Here is a 23,269-nt window from a genome sequence, read left to right on the forward strand (position 1 = left end):
GCTGGCGTCTAGGAAAGCTGACTGCCGAAAGGATGGTCTGGCTGTTGAGCCAGATTTGGGGCCCACACTCCCATCAGCCTGACTGGGTTAGTCTTCTTCCTGCCTCAGTTTCCGCTCCACATTACAGATGAGGGTAGCCTCTAGTAATTATCAAGATTTCAGGGGTACCTCTCCCCCACCACCATTAAACTCCCTTGTGATGCAGACTTATGGCAACAGAAGAGGGTTTAAATGCCCAGAAGTGTCAGTTTTATTTGGCAGTGCAGTAGGGAGCTAAGGCATGACCTGGTTGCTTCCAAGAGTTAGAGGGCCAGCAGTGGAGGGGAGAAGCAAGCCCTCTTGGGCACTGGGCGCCGAAGCTGCCTTCTTGGTTGTGGGCTGGGCCTCAGACCCGAGCCCCAGCAGACCCAAAGCTGTGTTGAAGAGGTTGATGGGGGCAGAGCCATCGGTGATGAGGGCTGATTTTAGGCCCAGGCTCTGGAGCAGTTTTACCTGGAAGGAGCAAGAGGCAGGTGAAAAGATAGTCAGACCCTGGTCCCTTCTTATCATCCCCTCGGCCGCCTCTCCAGGGTGGGCTGCCCCCCTCTCTGGTCTGACATTGTAGCCCAAGCCATCCTCATAGGACTGGTCAGTGACAAGCAAGGAACATAAGGGAAGCCTGAGGGTTGCATCCCCTCCCAGGCCTCGCGGGCCTGAAAGCTCTGGGAGCTTTCAGCCAGGTTGCAGCCGTCCAGTCCTTCCTGTTCCTTAAATGCACCAGGTTTCATTCTTTGCACTTGGACCCTCTCCTGGGAAGCTCTTGTCGACTCTACAGAGCACTTAAGTATCCCCTCTTCAGAGAGGCCCTCCTTCCCCAGCTAACTTGACATGTCACCTCCCCCTTCACCATATCACCCTGTTGACTTCTTTCGAAGGGCTTGTCATAGACTGATGTCCCATCAGTTTACTGCTCTCGCAGGAGCTCCCACTCACTGCTGAGTCTAGGACTGTGCCTGATAGGACACCATGCTCGAATGACATGGGATACAGAGACAGTCCATGTTACCACCTCCCCTCGCCCCTCTGTCCCCGACATTTTTCTAGGTGTTGTGTTTGCCTCCCCGGCTCTGCATTCTTGGTTCCAAATATGGTCCCAAGACATACACACAAAGACATATACACGCACACCCATGCCTGCACTCTCCCCCCACCTCACCTGCATCTCCGGTCCTGCCACAGCAAGGTCCCTGATGGTGCTGGGACCCAGGGCCTCTGTCATCTGCTTGAACTTCTTCACCTCTACCTCAGCCAGCTGCTGGGCCTTGCTCACCTCCAGCTCCAGCTGGGCCCGGGCATAGATCAGTTCGAGCTCTCGCACTTTCTTTACTCGCTGGAGCTCAGCCTCCTGGAAGGGGAAAACCCAGCATTCTTTTCATCGTGTGGCCCCTGGACATGTCCAGCAAGTGCCCCAGCCAGCAAGCCTGAGGGAATTCAGATGGAGGGGATGGAATGGTAAACTTACCATCGGTTAGGGGTGAAGCCTGGCTATGCCACCTTTTAGCTAGTGACCCTGGGAGCCCCTTAATTCAAGCCTCGGTTCCCTCCTCTGTAAGATGGAGAGAACTCCTACCCGTAATGGGATTTCAAGCATTAAATAAGATCTTGCATGTAAAACACAGGCAATACCTAGCATAAAGTGGGCCAGTGTTGGAGCACATGTCTGTAAGATGGGTGTAGTCATCATCCTTACCTTCGAAGCAGGTATTAAGTGAATTGAAATAGGGCAAAAGACTGTAAACCACAAAATATTTGGACAGGGCTTTCTGTTAGGGTACTTGGTTTCCCACATGGCTTCAGGGACTGAAGCGATCGGGTTTCTTCCAGACCCCAAGGCCATACCCTTCCACGGGCATCTCCCCCACTCACCGTCTCAATGGCCAAGGCCTCTGCCTTGAGCTTGGCCTGGAGCACGGCGCCTTCTCCCTCGATGCGCGCCGCCTCTGCTCGGGACTCAGCCTCTGCCTTGGCGGTCCCAGTGCTCTCCACTGCGGTGCTGGAGACGGCGCAGAGTCAGAGAGACCCAGGAGGAAGCCCAGCCCTGCCCTCCTCTGCCCTTGACTGATGCTACAGCAGCACGAGGACACCTGCGCACGGACGCACACACACACACACACACACCCCTCCCATCCGCTGCTCTTCCAAGACCCCCTGCCATCTTTTCTTCTAGTTCTGCACCCACCTCAGAGCCTCCAGCTCCAAGAGCTCCCTGCGAGCTTTTTCAGCTTCTGATTGGTCTAAGATCTTCTGTCTCTCAAGCCGGCCGCGGGCTTCTTGTTCTAGTCTCTGAGCCTCGTGCCTGGGTGGGAGAGGGGATAGGTAAGACGCTGGCATGGGGCCAGAGCTGGAACAGGCGCTCCAAGGGCAGGGACCACTGGCCCATGGGAGGCCCTTGACGTGCAAATGAAAGCACAGCATGTGCACTGTGCAAGCCAAGTGCGATTCTAGGTGCAGGGGCACGTGGCTGTGACCGCGACTCCTGCTTTCACACGAGTTACTTTCCAGTGGGGAAAAAAGGACAGGTAAACAGGGATGATTTCAGACAGTGACAATCTCCTTGAAAAATGGGTGCTACAATAACATGACTGGGCAAAGAGGGTGCTGCTTCAGTTGGGGTAAAAAAGAAAAGGGCTCTCCGACGAGGTGACCTTTGGAGGCCAGAAGGAGGAGAGAACATTCTGGCCAGAGGGAACAGCCAGTGCTGAGTTCCCACCCTGAAGAGCAGAAAGGAGCTGGTGGGCCTGGAGCATGTGAGCCTGGGGAGAAGGCTGGAAGGTGAGGAGGGGGAGGCTAGGCTGGACCCCAGAGTGCCTGGAGGGCCACAGATACGAATCTGGGTTCCAGCACAAGCAAGGTGAGAAGCCACAGAAGCAGGGGTGCCATCTATTCCCACCTTAAGTAGCCCAGGCTATCTGCTGGGTAAGGAGGACAGCAGGCTGACCACCAGGGTGCCGTGTTACCCAGGTCCTGGCAGCAGGCTAGAGACAGGGACCCTGGAGAGGTCGGGCCCACAGTGGGCATCGTGGAGAGCCAGGCCCCCAGGCCTCACTCACTTGGCAGCTGCTTCCTGGGAGTTGGTGGTGATCTCAATGGCCAGCTGGACGCTGCGCTGCAGGGCGTCCCGGGTCCTCTGGTCCACGGGCTCCACCGACTGCACGTCCACACTGCTGACCACCAGCCCATTTTGGGGGAAGACAGCCCGGTCCCGGGGCTGGGTCAGGGCCATGCTGTCAGAACCCTTGGTTTCTGGTGTCTCAAAGCCAAAGACAGCAGTGCGAATGATGCGGGCCGAGTTCTTATGGAAGTCATCAAAGGTGACAGAGGCCACGGCCCCTCGCACCCGGGACGCAATGGCCTTGCAGGCATCACCCACGAAGTCGGGCACTGAGAAGAGCTTGGCCGTCTCTTGGGGGTCCTTCCGGTCACTCAGCTCAAAGTGCCTGTGAGCAAAGACAACTCTCTCACCTTCAAAAAGGACACTGAGGGCTTCCCTGGTGGCGCAGTGGTTGAGAGTCCGCCTGCCGATGCAGGGGACACGAGTTCGTGCCCCGGTCCGGGAAGATCCCACATGCCGCGGAGCGGCTGGGCCCGTGAGCCATGGCCGCTGAGCCTGCGCGCCCGGAGCCTGTGCTCCGCAGCGGGAGAGGCCACAGCAGTGAGAGGCCCGCGTACCACAAAAAAAAAAAAAAGGACACTGACACCCACCTTCTGTGGTTGGGAAGGGTCTCACGATAGAGAACGCTAATTAGCGTCTGCTATGTGTCAGGTGAAGTCCTAAGAAACTTACATGTTCCCATTTTATTTGCTCAGCCGCCCTATGAGGTGGGAATGAGCATTACCCCCAACATAGACAAGGAAATAGAGGTCCAGAGAGGTTAAGCGACAGACCCTAAGTCACACAACAGGTGCCAAGCCAGAAAGTTGAACCCAGGCAGTGTGGCTCCAGGGTCTGTGCCCCCAAAGATATCAGTGCCCATCTGCCTTTGTCACAGTCCTGGCCACTCAGCCGAGAGGTGAGAAACGCGTGCTTGGGAGTTGTTGAGTACTGCTTCTGCATCTGACTTATCTCCCCCACCCCAATTCTCATCCCTGCCATTTGAGCTCTAACTATGGACCAGTCACAGTTCCAATTCTCACAGCATCCTTTCCACAGCCCCATTAGGTTGATGGTTATGTCCTTAACGTCATTTTACAGACTGGGAAACGGAGGAAAGCACCCAATACTTGCCCAGGCCCACAGCTAGCACACCCATCAGCCTCAGAGTACTTGCTCTTGACCACCCGGCCACTCCCACCAGTTGGGTTTGATTCATCTTTTTAAACCTTGTAGTTACACGTTTGGCTGAAGTCACGCTAGGAGTTTAGCTGAGTGTCCTCCTGCCGTTTCCCCCCACATTCTACCCCCAGGTGAGCCCTCATCTTTCCTGTCACTCCCCCTGGGCGTCAGACTGGATTTGCATGAACCCCTGGGTTTCCTCCTTGACCGTGGCTTGGAGTCAGGCGTTCTGCCCTGATTGTGAGCTCAGCACTCGAGGCGGCATCTCTTCTCTTCAGGGTGCCCCCGGGGCTGCAACAGCAGGGGCCCTGGCCCTCCCCTCTACCCCTTACCAGTTGTAGGCAAGCTGCAGCTGGAGCCTGGCGTGGTCTGCGGTTTCGATGGTGATGATGTCCGTGAAGAAGTCAGGCCCCAGCAGCAGGCAGAGCACGCGGCGGGCGTGGGGACACTTGGGTCGCCCAGCCGAGAGGGACAACACCGTGAACTGCTCCTCGGGACCCAGCGACACCAGCTCTGGCCCAAAGACCACGCTGCAGAGGGAGCCGGGAGTCAGAGGCCCGGAGAGGCCCTCCAGCCGCAGCCCCACACGGCGCAGCCCCCAGGCCGCCGCTCACCGGGCTTTCTTCTCCCGGTAGTCGTACACCTGCACCGCGGCATTGTGGGGTACACGGTAGCTGACCACGTGGGTCTTGTTCCGGGGAGCGGAGGGCCTAGGAGTCTTGCATGTCTCTTTCTCACCCCTGTCCGCCAGAGGGTCCTGCCCCTTGTTCAGCAGCCCCTCCACCCCTGGAGGCAGCTCCTTCTCCCACAGGACTTCATCTTGGGTCAGCATGTAGGTGCTCCCGATCACAGCACGCACCTCGAGAGAGCAAGACGAGGAGGAATGTCACCGGCAAAGGGAGGAGGGGAAGAGTCCTACCCAGCATCCCTAAAGCGGAACTGGTCCAGGAGGTAGGACAGCATCGTGGTTAAATGTGGTCTCTGGAAGGAGGCTGCGTTCAAGTTCACTCTCTGCAAGTTCCGTCACCTTAGGCAGCTCTCTCACCCGTGTGCAAAATGGACCTGATAGTGGCAGCCTCACAGGGTAGAGGAATGAATGACATCTCACATGTCTAGTGTCAAGAATTTGACGTATAGTAAGTTCCCGATATCATTTCTTCTGGAATCTTCCTTCATGGGGCAGCCTGGAGGGCATCCCAGGGACAGATGCAATCCTAGGAACTAGGTAGCACACACTAACATTTCCTAGGATTCTGAGCTCTGCTTGTAGGTTGGATTCTTAAAGAGGTTGGAGATGTGGTCCTAGGTCTGACCAAGATCAAGGTCTAGGTGAGAGGCAGAGAGGAGGGATTCCACCAGGAAAAGGGTATGGGAGGGAGGTCAGGTCTTACTGTTCCTAGGCCACATCCCAGTCAGACCTTTATGCCGGAAGCCAGATCTGCACTGGGGACTAAGTTTCCATCCTGAAATCTGGTTCATCTTCTTGCTTGAGAGCTCTAACATTTGAAATTAGATTCTTAAGACAAAGGGAAGGCAAAAACTCCAGAGAATGCCCTCATATTTAGCAGCCGGCTGGCTTGGATGCTACTAGCGACACTGTTGAATCCCTTCTGTCACCTCCACCATGCATCTCCCCACCAGCATCACCCACTTGCCCAGACCAAGCCACCACCAGGGCCACATGGCAGCGATGGCGCCCATCCCTCAGTGCTTACCCTTCCGGTTTTGACGTCCTGCACGTAGATGCCCTCGTTCTCATCCAGCGGGATGGCCTGACGCTCTTCTACCACCTCCACCTTGGCAGGTGGCACGTACTCCAGGGGTCCACGGATGAGCCAGCGATCCCCCGCCTGGTGGGAGACCTTCTCCTCGCCCTCCCCCTCCTCCAGGGGCCGCAGGGCCCTCAGTAGCAGCCCCTGCTGTTCCGACAGCACGTATACGTTCTGGATGCCTCGTTCCAGCTTCTCCCCGGGCTGGAGGAAGAAAGACTTCTCTCCCTAGTGGGGAGAAGCGGGTCAGAAGCAGTCGCCACCCAGGGCTGTGGGTGCCTCTGATGGTACCTCCTTCAGCTCCATGTGACCATGGGCTTGTGCTGAGGACAGGAGCCCCCAAAAGCACCCTCCCCACCCTTACGTCATACAATGAATCATTATCTAGACTTTGAGGCACTCTACAAATGCCTGTAGATCTGGTCAAACCTGCCCTGGGACTTCCCTGGTGGCGCAGTGGTTAAGAATCCGCCTGCCAATGCAGGGGACACGGGTTCAAGTCCTGGCCCAGGAAGATTCCACATGCCGCGGAGCAACTAAGCCTGTGAGCCACAACTACTGAGCCCGCATGCCACAACTACTGAAGCCCGTGCGCCTAGAGCCCGTGCTCCACAACCAAGAGAAGCCACCGCAATGAGAAGCCCGTGTGCAGCAACAAAGACCCAATGCAGCCATAAATAAATACATTAATAAATTAAGAAACAAACAAAAAACCTGCCCTGAAAAGTTCTGTATAAACTGTCAAGGTCTGGGTTCTCACAAGCTCAATAGTTAAGAATTAACCTATTATTGCTTTATTTCTCCCATGCTTTGTTGCCTTGGGATGGTGTAGTCCAGAGTTGGTAATCTCTGATCTTTGGGCCAAATCTGGCCTGCTGCCTATTTTTAATATATAATATAAATACATATATGTGTATATATATATTTGATATAACCCACATATTATAAAATACACCTATTTAAAGTATACAATTCAGTTGTTTTGGTATATCCAGAGCTGCCCAACATCACTACTCCCTAACCCCAGAACATCATCGTCCTGAAAAGAAACCCTATATACACAGTAGCAGTTACTGCCCAGCCCCACCCCACCCACTACGCATGGACTGACCTACTCTGGACATTGCACGTAAACGGAATCATACACTATGTGGTCTTTCACGTCTGGCTTCTATTGCCTAGCATGATGCTGTCAAGTTTGTCCATGTTGTAGCACATATTAGGACTTCATTTTTGATTTGTACATTTTTGAATTATTTCAAGAACATGAGTGCCCTCGAGCCCAGAAAGATTACCTATCATTCTTTTGACTGATATTCCACTGTATGGATACAACATATTCCTCATCCATTTATCAGCTGATAGACTGACGGGTTGTTCCCATTTATTCTACCTCCTGTTTTTGCAAATAAAATGTTACACGAACACAGCGGCAGTGGTTCGTTTACAAGCCGTCTGCGCTGCTTTCACGGCACAACAACAGAGTTGAGTAGTTGCAACAGAGACCATGTGGCTCACAGAGCCTAAAATATCTACGATCTTCACAGGAAAGGTCTGCCCAGCCCTGCTAGTCCCACATATAGTTCAGAGAGGGGATGAGGTAGAGGATGCAGAGAAGGGTAAACCAAGAGATTTGTTTGGCACAGGATGACAAAGTTTCCAGAACAGAGGGATGTGAAATATTAGAGAGAGTTTCCAGGTTTACAGACACAGTGCAGGGCCAGGGAGGCACTCACAAGAGAGGCCATGTGTGACCTCAGGTCAGGGATGCCAGAAAGATCAATGAGACAGCGCCTCAAGGGATAGAGACAAGTGTGCACAGAGGCAGCCCAAACAAGCTTGGTGTTTCTAGAACACGTACCGAGGGTGGGAGGAGGGCAGGGACTGGAGTCCAAGGGCCTTAGGCCACTCCAAAGGCATTCACCTCTGGGTGACGTGGAGACACTCACCTTGACCACACGCTTTTGCCCCAGCTGGTTCTTGCCATCTGGTCCCACCGGGTCGAGAATCACACAGTAGTTGTGGGGACCCAAGGTGGTGATGGACACGACCCCCATCACCTCCTCATAGACATCTGGTACATGGGCGTCTGTGTCCTGCGTGGTCACCAGCCACTCCTCCCCAGAGCGGCGGGTCACTCCCCTGAAGTCTCGGAAGTTCTGTCGCGCCCGGAGGTGCAGGGCTGTCTGTAGAGCGAGATGTCGGGGGGTTTGAATAAACCCACCTCTAACTTCCTTGGGGGATCTGGGAACCCTACTGGCCACTAAATGATCCAGGTCTAAGTGACAGTGCCTACCAATCCAAGAGGACTTCTTAAACCCTTTCAGGTGACCCAGGACACTCCTCAGGTGATCTTATTTTCACATTCTCTGACGCCATTCTCTGCCACTCTGAGAGTCTCCCACCCAGGGTCCTCCAGAGCACAAACCTTTTCCGTAAGGATCACAGCACCCACCACATCGAGAACCTCCTCAAACACTGCGGGAAGGTACGCACCCACGGAACGGACCAGCCATTCTTCTCCTGGGCCAGGGGCAGAGAGGCAAGGGCCAAAGGTCACCCAGCCTGTTCCCCAGCTGCCCCTTCCTGCAGCCTAGACAACAGGGGACCCGCAGAACTTTGTGGGCCACTTTGAGATGCCACTGCCCCTATGCTCAAGGCCTGACAGGAGTCATTGTTTTCCTTTTTTGAGGCCAGAGGAAAACCAATCCCTACCCCAGAAAGATTAAAAAAAAAAAGCCCTTCCAATACTCTGCTAGGCCTTCTCTAAGCTCCAAAGACCAACTTTTTTCCTTCCCCTAAAATGGGCAGAACTGCCTCTATTATAGCTGCAGAGGTCATTGAGCCTACTGGAGAAGCAAGAGTGCCGGGGGAAAAGTTCCAGTCTGGCCCTTCCTGGCCATAAACCCAGGCCTCAGTGATGTCATATGGAAAATGGGAGTCGTGGTGCCTCAAGGTTGTTGGAGGACTAAAGAAGTTGCCGTTTGTAAAGCATTTGAACCGCATCTGGCTCAGTAAGCACAGCCTTTGTGAAGACCTCAGTTAATACATCACGTTTGTCAAACACAATTGCTAGTTGTATATGAACACCTGCTTTGTTGACCTAGAAACAGACATGGCGGCTGCCCCCAGCTCATGGTAAAGGGTTGGGGGGAAGGAAAAGCCATGTTAGCTTGATCGTGATCACAGGATCCGGGTAGAGCCTCCTGAAGGGGGTGGGGGGAAGCAGCAGGGGGCAGCCCAGAACAGCTGGCAAGAGATACCAGGGAAGCATTTCCTCCAGGCTACAAGTGGCTACCCCCAAACTTCCCCACTTTCCCTGTGGTCGAGGCACGGCCTGCCCCCTCCCAACCCCCCCCCACCCACCGTCAGCATCCCTTCAAGACCCCACCTGTCACTCTCTCCTTCCCCTCCCGGTCCCAGCATTCCTTGCGGGCCCTCAGCCGCAGGGCCTGGTTCTGCTTGATGATTGTTGCCTGAATGATCTCCACAACCTCCACCTCCTTCCGGGGGATATACGTGCCTGGGAAGGGAAGATGAGATGGGTGTTGAATGTCAGAAGACATCAGGGCTAGAATGGGAGGGCAGGAAACCTCTGACCCTGACCCGGCTGGAGAGGAAGTACTTACCAGGTCCTTCAAATAGCCACTCATCTCCTGCCACCACCTTGTCTCCGTTCTTATCCTCAAAATCCAGCAGCGCCTTAAGGTGGAGGGCGGTGTTGGGCAGAACCACCTGCAGTGGGGTGATGTCCTAACAGGGGAAGAAGGGGGGTCGCGGGGTATTCAGAGCTGGGACCCCTGGAGTCAAACCTGACACCGTGAAGGTCAGAGTCCACAGCATCGATCTCTCCATGTCCCAAAATAAGACTCCGAGTGGAATGCACAAGGTAGGTGTGGCCCCCAAGCCATCTGGTCTGAAGAGCTAAGATGGAGTTGAGAGCAAGAGGCTGCCACTGCTGATGGGCAAGGACACACCTTCCTCTGCAGAAGTGCTCAGATCTTGTTATGAACTAGAAATCCAGGTGGGAAACTGGGTAGAGGGCTTGATGGGAGATGTGGGAGAAACATCTGAGAAGCTGAGTAAGTGAGCATCTCATGGCCCAGTGTGCACTGGGGCTCTCAGGAAGTATAAGGTGGTGGGAAGGTATAAACTTCTATAACAGGCACATTTGAAGCATGAGTCTTTGTTTTCAAGGTTGCCTCATGGTCACAAGACAGCCATTGTACTCCAGCCATCACATCTCCTTCCATCAGGAAGGGGGACCCAGCCACAAGCTGCCAAACCTTTTTTAGAGGTTTGTACAAATATTTTCTACAAATAGGATTTCACTTGATCTTTGATCCGAGGGAAGCAGAAAGGCAAGGAAAGAGGCTCATAGAGGCTAAGGGACATGATCAAGGTCACACAACTAGTAAGAAACAGAATCAGGATTTGAACCTCAGCCTTATTAAAGGCTACCTGCCACTCCTTACTCCAACTAGAGTAGCCCCCTGGGAGGAGAAGCTCAGATAACTACTTCATCCACCGACCACACTCTGGGTTGGAGAGGCAGAGCTGGACGTTTACTGCCCGGGCAAGCCTTTGCCTGGACATCTTCTATGTGCACAGCACTTGGCTCGTTGTGGTGGAGTCAAGACATACCCCCATCTTCGTGGAGTTGAGGTTCCAGTGGGTGATAAGACAAACACAGACCAATGCCTCCAAGCAGACTGTGGACCGGGTCAAGGGGAAGAGGTTGCAGAAGTCCAGGTGAAGAAGTTGGGAAAGGCCCTCAGAGAGTAGCATTTGAACTGGGGCTCAGAGGAAGAGCTGGCTTTTGACATAAAGGTGTAGAAGGAGGAGGAGGAAGGTGTGAGCATTCTGGGAAGAGCATGTAGACCAGTACGGTTTTCATTTCTCACATCTACTCCATCATCACTTCCTGTCTGTCCACTGCAAATCCAGGTCTGCCTTTATCTATCCCTGCCACACCCTCACCTAAGCCGCCAACACCTCTCGCCTGGATGATGGAAATATCTTCCTAACTGGTCTCCTGGCTGCCTCCTTTGTCTCCCTCCAGTTTGTCCCACATGCTGTTACAGGCTTCCAGCTTGAGTGACTAGGTCCAGTAGTATCACCAAGTGAGACTGGGAATACGGGACAAGAACAGATTTGGGGGTAAGGGGAAGTGTTAGGCTTGGATAGCCAGTATGAGGCGACTGTGGGACATCTAGGAGAGGGCTTCCTATAGGCAGCTAGGGGACTCACAGCCTGTAGTTCCCAGCTAAGGTATAGAGTTGGGTGTCTTCAACACAGATGAAGTGATCAGGCTATGAAAAAAAAAAAAAAAAAAAAAGAAGGCACAGGGTATTCAGGACAGAACCTGAAGGCAGAGGGGACGGGGAGAGGATGGAAAAAACAAGACATCCACAGAGTAAAGCACAGACAAGTTTTAGTAAGAGGGCAGATCAACAGTGGACATGGCCGAGAGGGTCTGTGAGACACAGAATGACAGTCCACTGGGCCTGCACTTAGGATGTCTTGGGGTTTTGCCAAAGTGGGGTCAGCGGAGGTGGGGGGCCAGATGCAGGCGCTTGTGAGGCAACAGGGCAGAGAACATCAGGTACAAGTTGTCAAAGTAAATAGGAAAGATTGTAAAGCAACTATACCCCAATTAAAAAAAAAAACTAAATAGGAAAGAGAAAGCAGACAGCTGAAAATTAGATTGACAGGGCCATTCATAAAAGACCATACAAATTTAGTGTGCATATCCTGGGACCCAGAAATTCTTATTAGTTTCTACTCTTAAAACAAAAAAGAAACTAGGGCTTCCCTGGTGGCGCAGTGGTTAAGAATCCGCCTGCCAATGCAGGGGACACGGGTTCGAGCCCTGGCCCAGGAAGATCCCACATGCCGCGGAGCAACTAAGCCTGTGCGCCACAACTACTGAGCCTGCACTCTAGAGCCCACGAGCCACAACTCCTGAAGCCCACGTGCCACAACTACTGAAGCCTGTGTGCCTAGAGCCCGTGCTCTGCAACAGAAGCCACCGCAATGAGAAGCCCGAGCACCGCAATGAAGAGTAGTCCCCGCTCGCCGCAACTAGAGAAAGCCTGAGCACAGCAATGAAGACCCAACACAGCCAAAAATAAAAAACAAATAAATAAATTTATAAAAAAAGAAAAAAAAAGAAACTAGCATGCACAAGGGCACACACATACAAGGATATTCACCACAGCACTGTTTTTCCTTATAAATTGGACACATCCTAAATGGTAACTCAGGAGAAGGGCTGAACCTCTATCATATGGAATTACAAACAATTAAACAAGAAATGACTTATGCACCAAGATGAGAAGTTCATTCAAAATACACTGGCAAGTGACAATGTGCTAGCTCTTATGCAAATAAGTTATAACCAATACTTTTTTGGATACACACTTACATGGATGCACAGACGTATCTGGAAGTGTATACCCTGAATGGATGACAGTAGATACCTCTGGGGATGGAGAGCAGATACTGGTGGTGGAAGTCAGAGAGGACCTTACAGTCTTATGAATGCATTCTTTAGATGAAAAGTGTGAACAAGTAAGCCTTCAAGGCCAGAAAAGGATGGAAGAGGCAGAGCACGTTTATTGGCCAAGAGAAAGGCACCAGTAACAGAAAAGTTAAAGGCAGGAGAGAGAAGCTCTAGGTGGGGATAAGATCAAGAAATAGAAGGATGCGTCTTCCTGGGTCCACGGATGGAGGGGAACCTCCTAGAGGCTCCAACAGGTAGAAAGGAGACACAGGGAAGGAAAGGGGACACAGACCCAGATCCTTCCAGATGGCCTCAATTTCTAAGTAGGTGACCAAGTTGTTTGAGAGTGAGAGAGCAGAAAACAGGAAGAGAGCCGAGAATGATCAATATTTAGAGGCATGCAGGGGGGAAAAGAAAGGAGAGAAAGCTGGTTGGGAAGGAAACATTAACGAGCAGGGCTTGGGCTGGAATGAACCACTTACCCCACTAGCTACTTATAATACTGCTGGGGTGGATCTACCTGAGTGAGAGGACAGAAAGATCAGGTGGGGGTAATACCGATCGAGGACAGGGTTTGGGCGCAGGTCTAGCACACGAAGAGCGTGTGTTAAAACAACAGGGTTTCGCTGGGGTAGGGAGAGACGAGGAAGAGAATCTGAGGGACAGGAGAGAAGTGGGATTCAAAAGCCTGGAGGCAACATGACAGCACAGGAGGACTAGGAAGGGGAGACTGATGGTTAAGGAGGAGCTGGGTTTAATTTCAGAGGCAGGGCAACAAGGACCTACTGCATAGCACAGGGAACTATACTCAACATTTTGTAATAACCTACAAGGGAGAAGAATCTGTAAGATAGATATATACGTATGTATAACTGAATCACTGTGCTGTACACGTGAAACTAACACGACACTGTAGATCAACTTTACCTCAATAAAAAATATAAATATTTTAGCTAAAAACAAAAAAACTTCAGAGGTGGGGCAGGTGCGGGAATAAACCACCCAGTCCAGAGTGGACATGGCACTGGGCAGGACTGAAGCAGAAGATGTGAGGGTCAGACTTGAGGTCAAGAAGGCCAAGATGTTGACAGGGTTATCGCATGGACATTAGTGAGGCTCCCAGGAGGGCCGGGGAAGGGAGGCCCAAGCCAGGTGGCGCCTCAGTGAAGGGAAAGAAAGTGGTGTGGGTAGGGGCCAGTGCCTCCAAGGAGGGCGAGTGCCGACTCTCTGGTAGTAAAGGAACATCTTGGTGGCACTGGGCTCAGAGGAAGGGAAGGCCCTGCCCTCCTGGCCTGGAGCACGTGGGGTCTGAGTATAAGCCGTTGTGAGCCGGGGCTGCCGGGGAAGCAGAGGTTAAAGAGGCAGCGATGAGGGAAGTTCTCTCCACCCTAGGGAGCTTTTAAATGCTGGTGCCCACCCCCCCAAAAAGGGGAGGGGTGCTTTCCCTGGCGGTCCAGTGGTTAAGACTCCATGCTTCCACTCCAGGGGGCACCGGTTCCATCCCTGGTCAGGGAAATAAGATCCCACATGCCATGTGGCCGGAAAAAAAAAATTCTGGTGCCAGACCACCCCCCACAGTTCCCTCCAAGAGAGGGATTTAGTTTGTCTAAGGCAGAACCTGGATATGGGTGATTTTCAATTTGTGACAGGTTGAGACTTCATAAGAGTTGCAAGAATAATACAAAGAATTCCCTTACACCCTTCACCCCGATTCCTTAAGGGTTAACATCCGAATCATTCTTTATCACTTAGTATCTCCACATACCTTTTCCCCAAAGTGCCTGCAGCTAAGTGGACAGGAATGCCTCAGAGCTCCCGGGCCATGCTCTTATGCTCCCAGGATCAAGAAGCACTGCTTAGTAGAGGAGTCCAGAGTGAACAGTGTAAAACGGCAAGGAGGTGAAGGTAAAGAAACGCTATAGAAATAAAGGCGGGGTGCCCTCTCACTCCGGCCCAGGGCTTTAGGGCAACATGGACGAGGGCCTGGCTGGCACTACAGGTCTGCGATGGCTTCCCGTGGAGCAGCCACAGGCGACACGAGCCTGGGCCTCACCTGGTCCACCACTGCTGTCACCGCCCACCGGCATCTGGCACTGTTTGAGAGAATGAAACCCTTACTCTTGGCACAAGTCATTTAGTGTCAGACTGGCCAGGAGCTTCAGGCAGGCTCTGGAGCCTGGAAGATTAGGTCCGGAGATGGGCCGACAGCTCTCAAAGGTCTGACCTGGGCATGTGAAGAGGAAGGGGATGTTTGGGGAAGGTGAGTGGAGGGGCAACAAGTCAATTCTGTCCCAGTGAGAACCAGCAAGTGTCACCTCCCACCCCCTCCCACGGCTCCAGTTTGTTTTCCCTCCAGAAAGCAGTGCTGAGCCCTAGGTCAAGGTAGCAGGACAGGTAGAGTGGGTACGGGGAAGGTGAGCAGGTACCTTTTCCAGCACCTCCCCTGGATACAGGGGGAAGGGGTCCTGGGCCAGCCGGATCTCTAGGTCAGCGTGGCGGAGCCGTACTTGTCCTGTGACGTCGAACAGCACGGCGTTCTGGGCGTCCCGGGCCACCGGGTTGGTTACTGTGCAGTAGTGGCGTGGGGGGATCGTCACCATGTGCTTGGGGGCAAACAGGACCCTGTTGGAGGGTGAGAAGCAGTGTGAGGACCCAGGGGACCCCCCGTTCCTATTCCCGAAGGAGGCGGCGAATGGGAAAGAAAGCTTCCTGTCACCCAAGCCAGAGAGCAGGAAGGAGGAGATGGACGATCATGGCAGCCAGGCTACCAGGCCCTCCTTGGCCCCAGGTGCCCACATAGCCCGGTCCCAACACCAACCTTTCATTGTCCTGCCGGATGTAAGTCTTTGGCCCGACCTCCACGCGGGACACGTTGCTGTTCTGGTCCAGCACATGGATGTAGTGGTACGGCGGGATGCGGATGATGGACTCTTCGGTTGCCATGGTGACTCCTGAGCCCAGGGAAGCACAGAGTGTGAAAGACAGATGGGGAGAAGACAAAAGATGAGTCCAGGGGGCTTGGGATGAGGTGGGCATGAAGACTGGCTGGCGCTGGGGGAATGGGCCCTTCCTCCTCAGGCTCAGATTATGCCATCCTTCACTGTCCCCACACCCATCTGTTCCTTTCTTCCCACCCAGGGCAGCCTATCCAGACCTCATCCCTACCAAGAGATGCTTGATGCAGTTAACCACAGAAGCCCAGGGTTCTCCGCCAACTCCTTTCCCTCATTCCCATCTACTTTACCTCCCCCAAGCTTCCTGAAGTACTGGGAGGGGCTTAAGATCAAAACTTCCCCAATCTCCAACCCCCATAGTGTAGGAGGCGGAAGCACACCAAGCTGGGAGAGGTGGTCAGCCTCTGGCGGTGCTGTGTGTCTTCCCCAGCACGGTGGGGGGCAGAGGCTCTGAAGAGCTCCCTGGCTCCTCCAGGGGCAGGCTCCTTTATTTCATGGGATCCCAAGGGCCCCAGCTGTATGCAAACATTAGCCCATAGCCCAAGAATGTTTGCATGATCTTTGCAGCCCTCCCCCCTTGCGCTTTAAGCAATCCTGGGATGAACTGTTAGATGTGGGCCGCCTCTCAAGGAAGGGGTCCCTGATGGAAATGATGCTCCCATAGAATCAGCTGGATTAGAAACACCTCAAAGGGGACTTCCCTGGTGGCGCAGTGGTTAAGAATCTGCCTGGCAATGCAGGGGACACGGGGTCGAGCCCTGGTCCAGGAAGATTCCACATGCCACGGAGCAACTAAGCCCGTGCACCACAACTACTGAGCCTGTGCTCTACTGCCCGCGAGCCACAACTACTGAGGCCCGCGCGCCTAGAGCCCGTGCTCCACAACAAGAGAAGCCACCGCAATGAGAAGCCCATGCACCACAGTGAAGAGTAGCCCCCGCTCGCCACAACTAGAGAAAGCCTGCGCGCAGCAAAGAAGACCCAATGCAGCCAAAAATAAACAAATAAATAAAAATTAAAAAAAAAAGAAACACCGGAGTATTCTAGTCCTTTCCTCCCCAGTTCTCTGTGGTCTGTTGCCACCTGTGACTCCCTGCCATCATGGGTAGTGGTGGGTGGGAAGGAGAAAGCGAGTGAATGAGTACTGCATTCTGTCCACCCCCACCCTAACTGCTTCTGAATCCTGGCTGGTTACCTCCAGTGCTTGGCCTGTTCAGGAATGTCACACCACCTACTTAAACCCCATCCCTGCCTCCAGCATGCCTTGGACTTTGGACATGTCCCCTGGAGTCCCACAAAGGGAGCCAAGTTTACTAAGTGATTCAAAGCCTTGCCCTCCGAGACTTTGGTCCAACTTTTTTTTTTTTTTTTTTAAAGTTTTTGGCCACGCCTGCATTGGAAGTGCAGAGTCTTAACCACTGGGCCACCAGGGAAGTCCCGGTCCAACATTTTTGAAGCCACCACCAAAAAGGAGTGGTACCCCATCTAGTCCACCATCCATACAGCTTCCAAACTGGGTGACAAATGTGAAGTGAGAAGGAGGAAGGGGGAGTGGCTTGGCACAGGAAAAAGAGGCTGGAGCCACAAAATTACAGAATCAAGGCCCAAGAGTTTTACTTGATCCACACAATCTGTAAAATTTCTTTTGTTTAGAAATTGTGAGTTACCACAAACTTCCAATTCCTGCTTCTCTTGAAGAATGAGGAGCCAGGCCTTACATTCCCACGTGGCAAACTGACGAGAGCCACATAGCAGCCGAGCCCTTTAGACGGGCCACAAGCTTTCCTGCTTAACCACAGTCTCCACCACTCCCAGTTGTCTTACCCCTGGCGGTGATGCACTAACATCACCTGTGTGGCTCCTCTCTAAAACCTTCCAACTCAGCATCATCCAAAAGGACTTTCTACAATGATGGAAATATTCTTAATCTGTGCTGTCTTTGGACTGACCACATGCAGCTATCGAACTCTGAAATGTGGACAGTGTCACTGAGGAACTAAAATTTTAATTAATTAGTTAATTTTTTTTCAGTTCAAACTCATTTCCTTTTTATTAAAGTCCAAGTTATGTTATATGGTTTGGTACTTAACAAAGGAAAACTTGTTCAAATAAGGTAATATGTCATCATCAATGTTTCCAGGTGATTGTTTACAATCAAGTAACACTATCAGTAAATTCTCGGGAATCCCATCCATGGGGTTTACACTTTGTCAAGACCCAGTTCCTCTGGAGTGGAGATTTTCAGTTCTTTTAAAGTTGGTCTAAGTTCCTGGTTGACATAGGGGTAGATTTCCTTATGAGGTTCTGCTTTGTCCTTAACAACCTCTAGGATGCGAACTGCACTAGCAAAATCATTTAAGCGTCTGCATGTCTGCAAAGCAACATCAATGATTTGGGGCTCCGGAACCAGATCACAGCCAACAATCGTGTTCATCCCTTTACGCAATTCCCAAGCATCAATATCTGGCTTATTGAAGTATGTCACCCAGCGAGCAGCAAACTCCTCCATCTGTCTCATGTGACCCATGGGAGTAGCAGCGAATTGACTGGGTAACAGCGGCGGGACCCGGGGGGCTGGTCCGGGAGACTGACTGCTGCTACCGAGCAGCGCAGCGGCAGGCAGCAGTGCCTAGCATAACCGTGACGGCGGCACGCAGGTTAAGGCTGAGAAGCCGGGTGTGAGCTCAAGACCGCTCGGGAGCTCGTGTTTAATTTTAATTTAAGTAGTCAAATGTGGCTGGTTGATCCCATATTAGACAGTGTGGATCTAATTAGCTGAGTCCCAGGTAGGGACAAAGAGTCATGCAAGGCCACACAGCAAGTTGGTGGTACCATCAGGATGAGAATCCCGATGGAATGCCTGGTCCTGTTTCTCTCCAGTGGCAGTGCAGTACAATGGTGAGGGGCATGGATTCAGCCAGACTACCTGGGCTTATTTACAATTCTGATTTGCTGCTTTGCCTGGTATTGTTTCCTAATGTCTTACCTCATTTTCAAAGAGGTTACAGTTTTGATCTGTTTTCTTGGTACACTTTCTACATCAGGGGGTTATTATTCTGCTCCTCATTCTTTTTCTTGCAACTTTGTATGGGATTTGACCTTGATACTTTTCTGTTGCCTGTTTGTCAAGTTAATTTCCCTTAACTTTTCTAGTATCAGAGCTCCCTCTTCTGTTGATTTCAGGGAGTGTTTGAAAATCCAGGTGCTAGTTTTCTGCTTTCTGTTCCCACTCTTACCTGGACCTTGGCTTTCCTTCCTCTCTACTGCCCATCCTGCTCGGCTGTGCTTCCATTCCCCAGGAGAGGGCCCCCCAAGAGCACCCCACCCCCACCCCGGGGCTAGGACTGCCTGGATCTTGGTTCTAACCCTTACTGGATGGGTGATCTCAGACAAGTCCCTTGCCCTCCCTATACCCGTTTCCTGGCCTGTGAACTGGGGATGGATAGGTCATCAACCCAACGTATGAGGACTGAGTTAATCATAAAGCACTTGGAACAGAGGCTGGCTCTTAGCAGCACTATGTGTGTGGCTTACAGCTGAGGGCCAGCTTCCCTATCCAGTTGGGGGATGTGACCTAGCACCAGAGGCTCCCTACCCCATCTGGCATCTCGGCCTTAACCCTCACTTGTTTACGGATCAGGAAGGTGGCAGGTTTTTGTGTCACCCCAGCTGTGGGCCTAGAATAGCAAAGGAGCATCCGACAGCCCAGTGAAGCCTCTTCCTGGTTCTCTGCAGGGCGGAAGCCTGGCCAGGAAGCCAGATGGGGGAGAGGAAGGGCTAGGGCTGCAAGAGGAGGGTCTGTGCAGCCCCACAGGGAAGATTTAAACTCTAGAAGGCCACACGAGGCTGGGAAGCAGGCTCTGAGAACAGCCTCCAATGGCTCCTTTGGACGATCACTCACCCCCTACAGCTGAGGCCTCTCGACCATCTGTCACCCCAGCTGGGCCCAGTCAGGGGGGGCCGAGAGCTTCGCCCAGCTCACTGACTCAGCTGAGAGTCATCCCTAAAGCTAATCAGGCTGGGCTCCTGCCTTATACCGAGGCCATGCCCTTGCCAACTACCCTTGTTTCAGTACCAGGACCCTGACTCACCTCCCTGATCACCCACCTACCCAGCCCTAAAGCTGTGCTTTCCATGTAAGTTCACCTGCTAAGTTCACCCAAGAACAGGTTTTGCCTTTTCAGTCTTGCCATCCCCAGAACTGAGCCTCACTAGAGGCCTCTCAGACCAGGGAGACCACCCGACTCAGGCAGCATGTTTGTGTCTCAGATTTAGACGTCCGTGGTTTACCAGATAACGTGTACAGTTAGAGCATTTCACTTCCAACATACCAGGGCCCTCAAAAGACAACGGCTAAGGATCATGTTGACCTGTGGAAGGTCCTGCCCAGCCCCGAGTTTGGCCCCAACTCCCTAAATTCACCGACACCTCCCTTCGGTGTCTGCTTCCAAGATCTGCCCCATAGTCTGCTCTCTGGGTGCCTGTCCAACCTTGCCTGATCACACTGATCCTCATGTGTCATGAGGCTCCTGCCAGAACCAGCCAACTTTTACCCAAAGTCTCAGAGACCAGTGGCTCCCCCACCGCATCCCACACACCAAGAAGGGAGGGATGAACGGAGAACAGAACAGCCTGTGAGAAGAAGCTGGCTTCATCCTCTAGTGAAGAGGCAATTCTGGCCCTGTTCTGGCTCAAGAGTAAACTTGCTAGAGCAAAATTTAATTAATGAATGAGTCATATCATTACGTATCAGAGTTTCAGTGTCAGTTGTGAGTGGCTGACAGTGAATCTTAAACAGCAGATGCCCAGGCGACAAGCCACACTGGGTATAGGTCTGCAGTGTCAGCATCACCTGGAAGCCTGTTAATAATGCAGAACCTTGGGTTCCCCCGACCCCAGAGCTGCTGAATTAGCCGGCATTTTAACTAGATCCCCAGTGATTTGGGCATACATTAAACTATGAGCAGCTCTGGTCTATAAGAGCCTCTCGACCCTGCCTAGCTGTACATCAGAATCACCTGGAGATCTTTTCAAACCACCCATCTCTGGGGATTGATTTAACTGGTCTGGAGTGGGGTCCTAGCATTGCTATATAGAAAAGTTCTTCCACTGACTCTAATATATAGCAAAGACTGAGCTCTGTCACTGCCGATATGACCTCGGGCCACGTGCTAGCCTCCAAGCCTTACTCTCTTAGACTGGAGTGGGAATAAAAGTGACTGTTTCCTGGGGTTAAAGGGGTTAGAGACTGGAGCATGTCTAATACACAGTAGGAGCGCGACAAACGATGGCCTGGAGGAGGAAGACCAAAGATGAACCCAGATGGCAAACTGTTCCTCAAAAGCAGGGAATGTCATGTATTTTCCCCCAGCTCCTCACCCTCAGGTCCAAGTAGACCCCCAGCCAGCACAAGTCCCCTTGTCCCAAGGCCTGGGCAGGCCTGAAGTTGGAGGAAAGGTTGGAGACAGCCTTGCCACCATCACGTCTATCACACTTAGGTTTAGGAAAATGCACAGGAAATTCAGCACAGACAGGGAACTCATCTTTGCAGTTTCCCTTCACTGATTTTAAACATTCTAGTCTTTGTTTAGAGGATGCAAGAGTCACATTTCTCAGGGACTGCAGAGAGGCTGTTTTTACCAGACAGCTTCCCAATTTAGGGAAATGATTTCCTGCTTCGGGGGACTATAGTGGAAATTCTTGAGAATTTGTTTCACATAAATCACTTCTTTAGTAGCTGCAAAGTTTTAGGACCTTTTCTTCCTAGGAAAATCTTATCTGAGCTCTAGCCCAACTGGGCCACTTTTCGGGAGCAGCAGCTTTTTCTGGGGACAGAACAGCCCTGCCAGCTCCGGATGATGCTTGTCCTAGTTCTATCCTACCTCCAGATGCTGCCAATTAATGCCAGTCATTGAAGGTGAAGATTGGCTAGATTGGAAGTGACCCAGGAACCAGGTTGCAGAACCCCTGTTTTCTAAAATCGCCCAATCATAGGACTCAGCTGGTCGTATTGACGCCTAGGCCTCACCCCAGACGCACTAGGCTAAGGTTTCCAGGAACGACTCTGGAATTTCTATCTTTGGCAAGTGCCCCCCCATAACAGCTCCCACTTATTAAGAACTTAATCTGTGCCAGGTATTGTGTTAAATGCTTTTAATTAACTCATTTCATCCCCATAAGAACCTACAAATTAAGGAATTTGCTCAGGATCACACAATGATCAAAGGACGGAGCCGGAATTCCACCTCAGGTATCGTGACCGCAGAGCCCCCAGACCAAGAAGTAGTGTGGTCTCTGGCAACAATGGCAATAAGATTCTAAACTAGAACAAGAACTTAAGGACCTGGGAGCGGCTGGGTACACTCCAGGAGATAGTGCCATTGCAGTTCAAAGGTATTTTCGGTAACCTAGGAGAGCAGCACCCAACAAGGAGGCCAGAGTAACCTTAGAGCTCTCTGGCTTTCCCTGGGCCAGCCATTCAAGGTGGCTGCCCCTACGTGCCCATGGCTTTAGAGAGCTGCCCTGTCCAGAAAGCCTCACCCTCAGGGGAGGCAGAGTATACTGTGTGCCAAGGGTGGAAACAGGCAGAAGTTTCTGGCAGTCAGTTGGCACCCGTGACAGCCAGCCTTTCTCCCCATAATATCTAGGGGCCCACCCAGACAGGGAGCAGAGAAAACAGGGCACACCTGCCTCTACTACTATCCCCCAACCCTCCATGCTGCTAAGATCACCAGAATCTTAGAAGCACGGCGGGTCCAAGAGAGCTTCCTGTTTTCACTTCCCAGTCCCAAAGAGAAAAAAAAAGAAAAAGAGCCTTGCTCACCGAACTCCATGCCTCTGGAAATCAAGCCTACCTTAAGATTACTCTGCCAATGATTTCTCAAATGATCTGCAAGGCCCTGAGTGGCATTAGCCTATTACAGCTGGCATAGCCCCGAGTGGGGTAATAGGAAAGCCTCGATGTCTGCAGAGTTGAGGAATCTCAACGGGGACAAGTCACATTTTAAAAGCTCAAAGGGACAGGCCAGAGCTCAGGTCCCCAGGGGGAGTCTAGCAGGGACCAATCTCACTCCAGGAGGGACTCTAAATGGACCCCTTAAGTTTCCTCTGCCCCTACTGCTGATGGGGGAGCTTAAGGTCAGAGAGGCCTGAGATTTGGAGGGGTGAGGGTGTTGGCAAGATGACAAGTTGATCTACCTTTACTTCAGAAGCCAGAAAAAACTCCAAGGAAAGCAAAGCCTCCCAAGGCTAAGCTTCCACCCATCTTCTCCCAGTTCTGGTTCAGAGACCACCTGCCCCAGATGAAGCAAGCCCTAGAAGGCAGGACAGAGCTAGAGAGGGTCTTGAAGGACACAAGGTCCCACCAACTGGTTTGGGGCTTTGAGGCCTGTATGAAGTACTCACATCCAGAAGTGTGGCTGGCTGCAACAGAGTCCTCAGATCAGGAAACTCCTTCACCCAGCCCTAGAGATGACTTCCCGTCAGGGCAGGGCAGATTCGGGGGGGTGAGGCTTAGGCATTTAAAGGGCCCTTGCAGCTGGTTCTCATTTGTTTGGTTTTGTTTTTTTCTCCTCTGGGCGGCTTCTACTGCAGCTGGAGGCACTGCGGCTCACTCAGTGCAGGAATTCCCACCTCAGAGCCAGCTGGCAGCACTGGCATGAGACTGGGGAGGGTCCTCGGCCCGAGGCAGGGGGCAGGTGCTGACCGAGTTCACTTCTACCCCATCTGG

General features: G+C 52.4%; 1 protein-coding gene across 1 annotated transcript; it reads right to left on the bottom strand.

The window, feature by feature from the left end:
* Positions 1 to 226: 226 nt before the first annotated feature.
* On the bottom strand, positions 227 to 23,183 carry MVP (major vault protein). The gene is made up of 15 exons (XM_029220397.1): positions 22,945 to 23,183; positions 15,405 to 15,537; positions 15,013 to 15,208; positions 9,711 to 9,834; positions 9,473 to 9,604; positions 8,510 to 8,604; positions 8,031 to 8,267; positions 6,028 to 6,309; positions 4,927 to 5,171; positions 4,645 to 4,842; positions 3,090 to 3,476; positions 2,219 to 2,335; positions 1,906 to 2,032; positions 1,196 to 1,384; positions 227 to 492 (listed from the first exon to the last, which is right to left on the bottom strand). Exons 2-15 carry the CDS (start codon positions 15,527 to 15,529, stop codon positions 274 to 276), a joined length of 2,673 nt encoding a protein of 890 aa, XP_029076230.1. The 5' UTR covers positions 15,530 to 15,537; positions 22,945 to 23,183; the 3' UTR covers positions 227 to 273.
* Positions 23,184 to 23,269: the final 86 nt, after the last annotated feature.

Source organism: Monodon monoceros, unplaced genomic scaffold (genome assembly GCF_005190385.1).
Source record: "Monodon monoceros isolate NGI ecotype Baffin Bay Population unplaced genomic scaffold, NGI_Narwhal_1 Super_Scaffold_13, whole genome shotgun sequence".
Taxonomy (NCBI): domain Eukaryota; kingdom Metazoa; phylum Chordata; class Mammalia; order Artiodactyla; family Monodontidae; genus Monodon; species Monodon monoceros.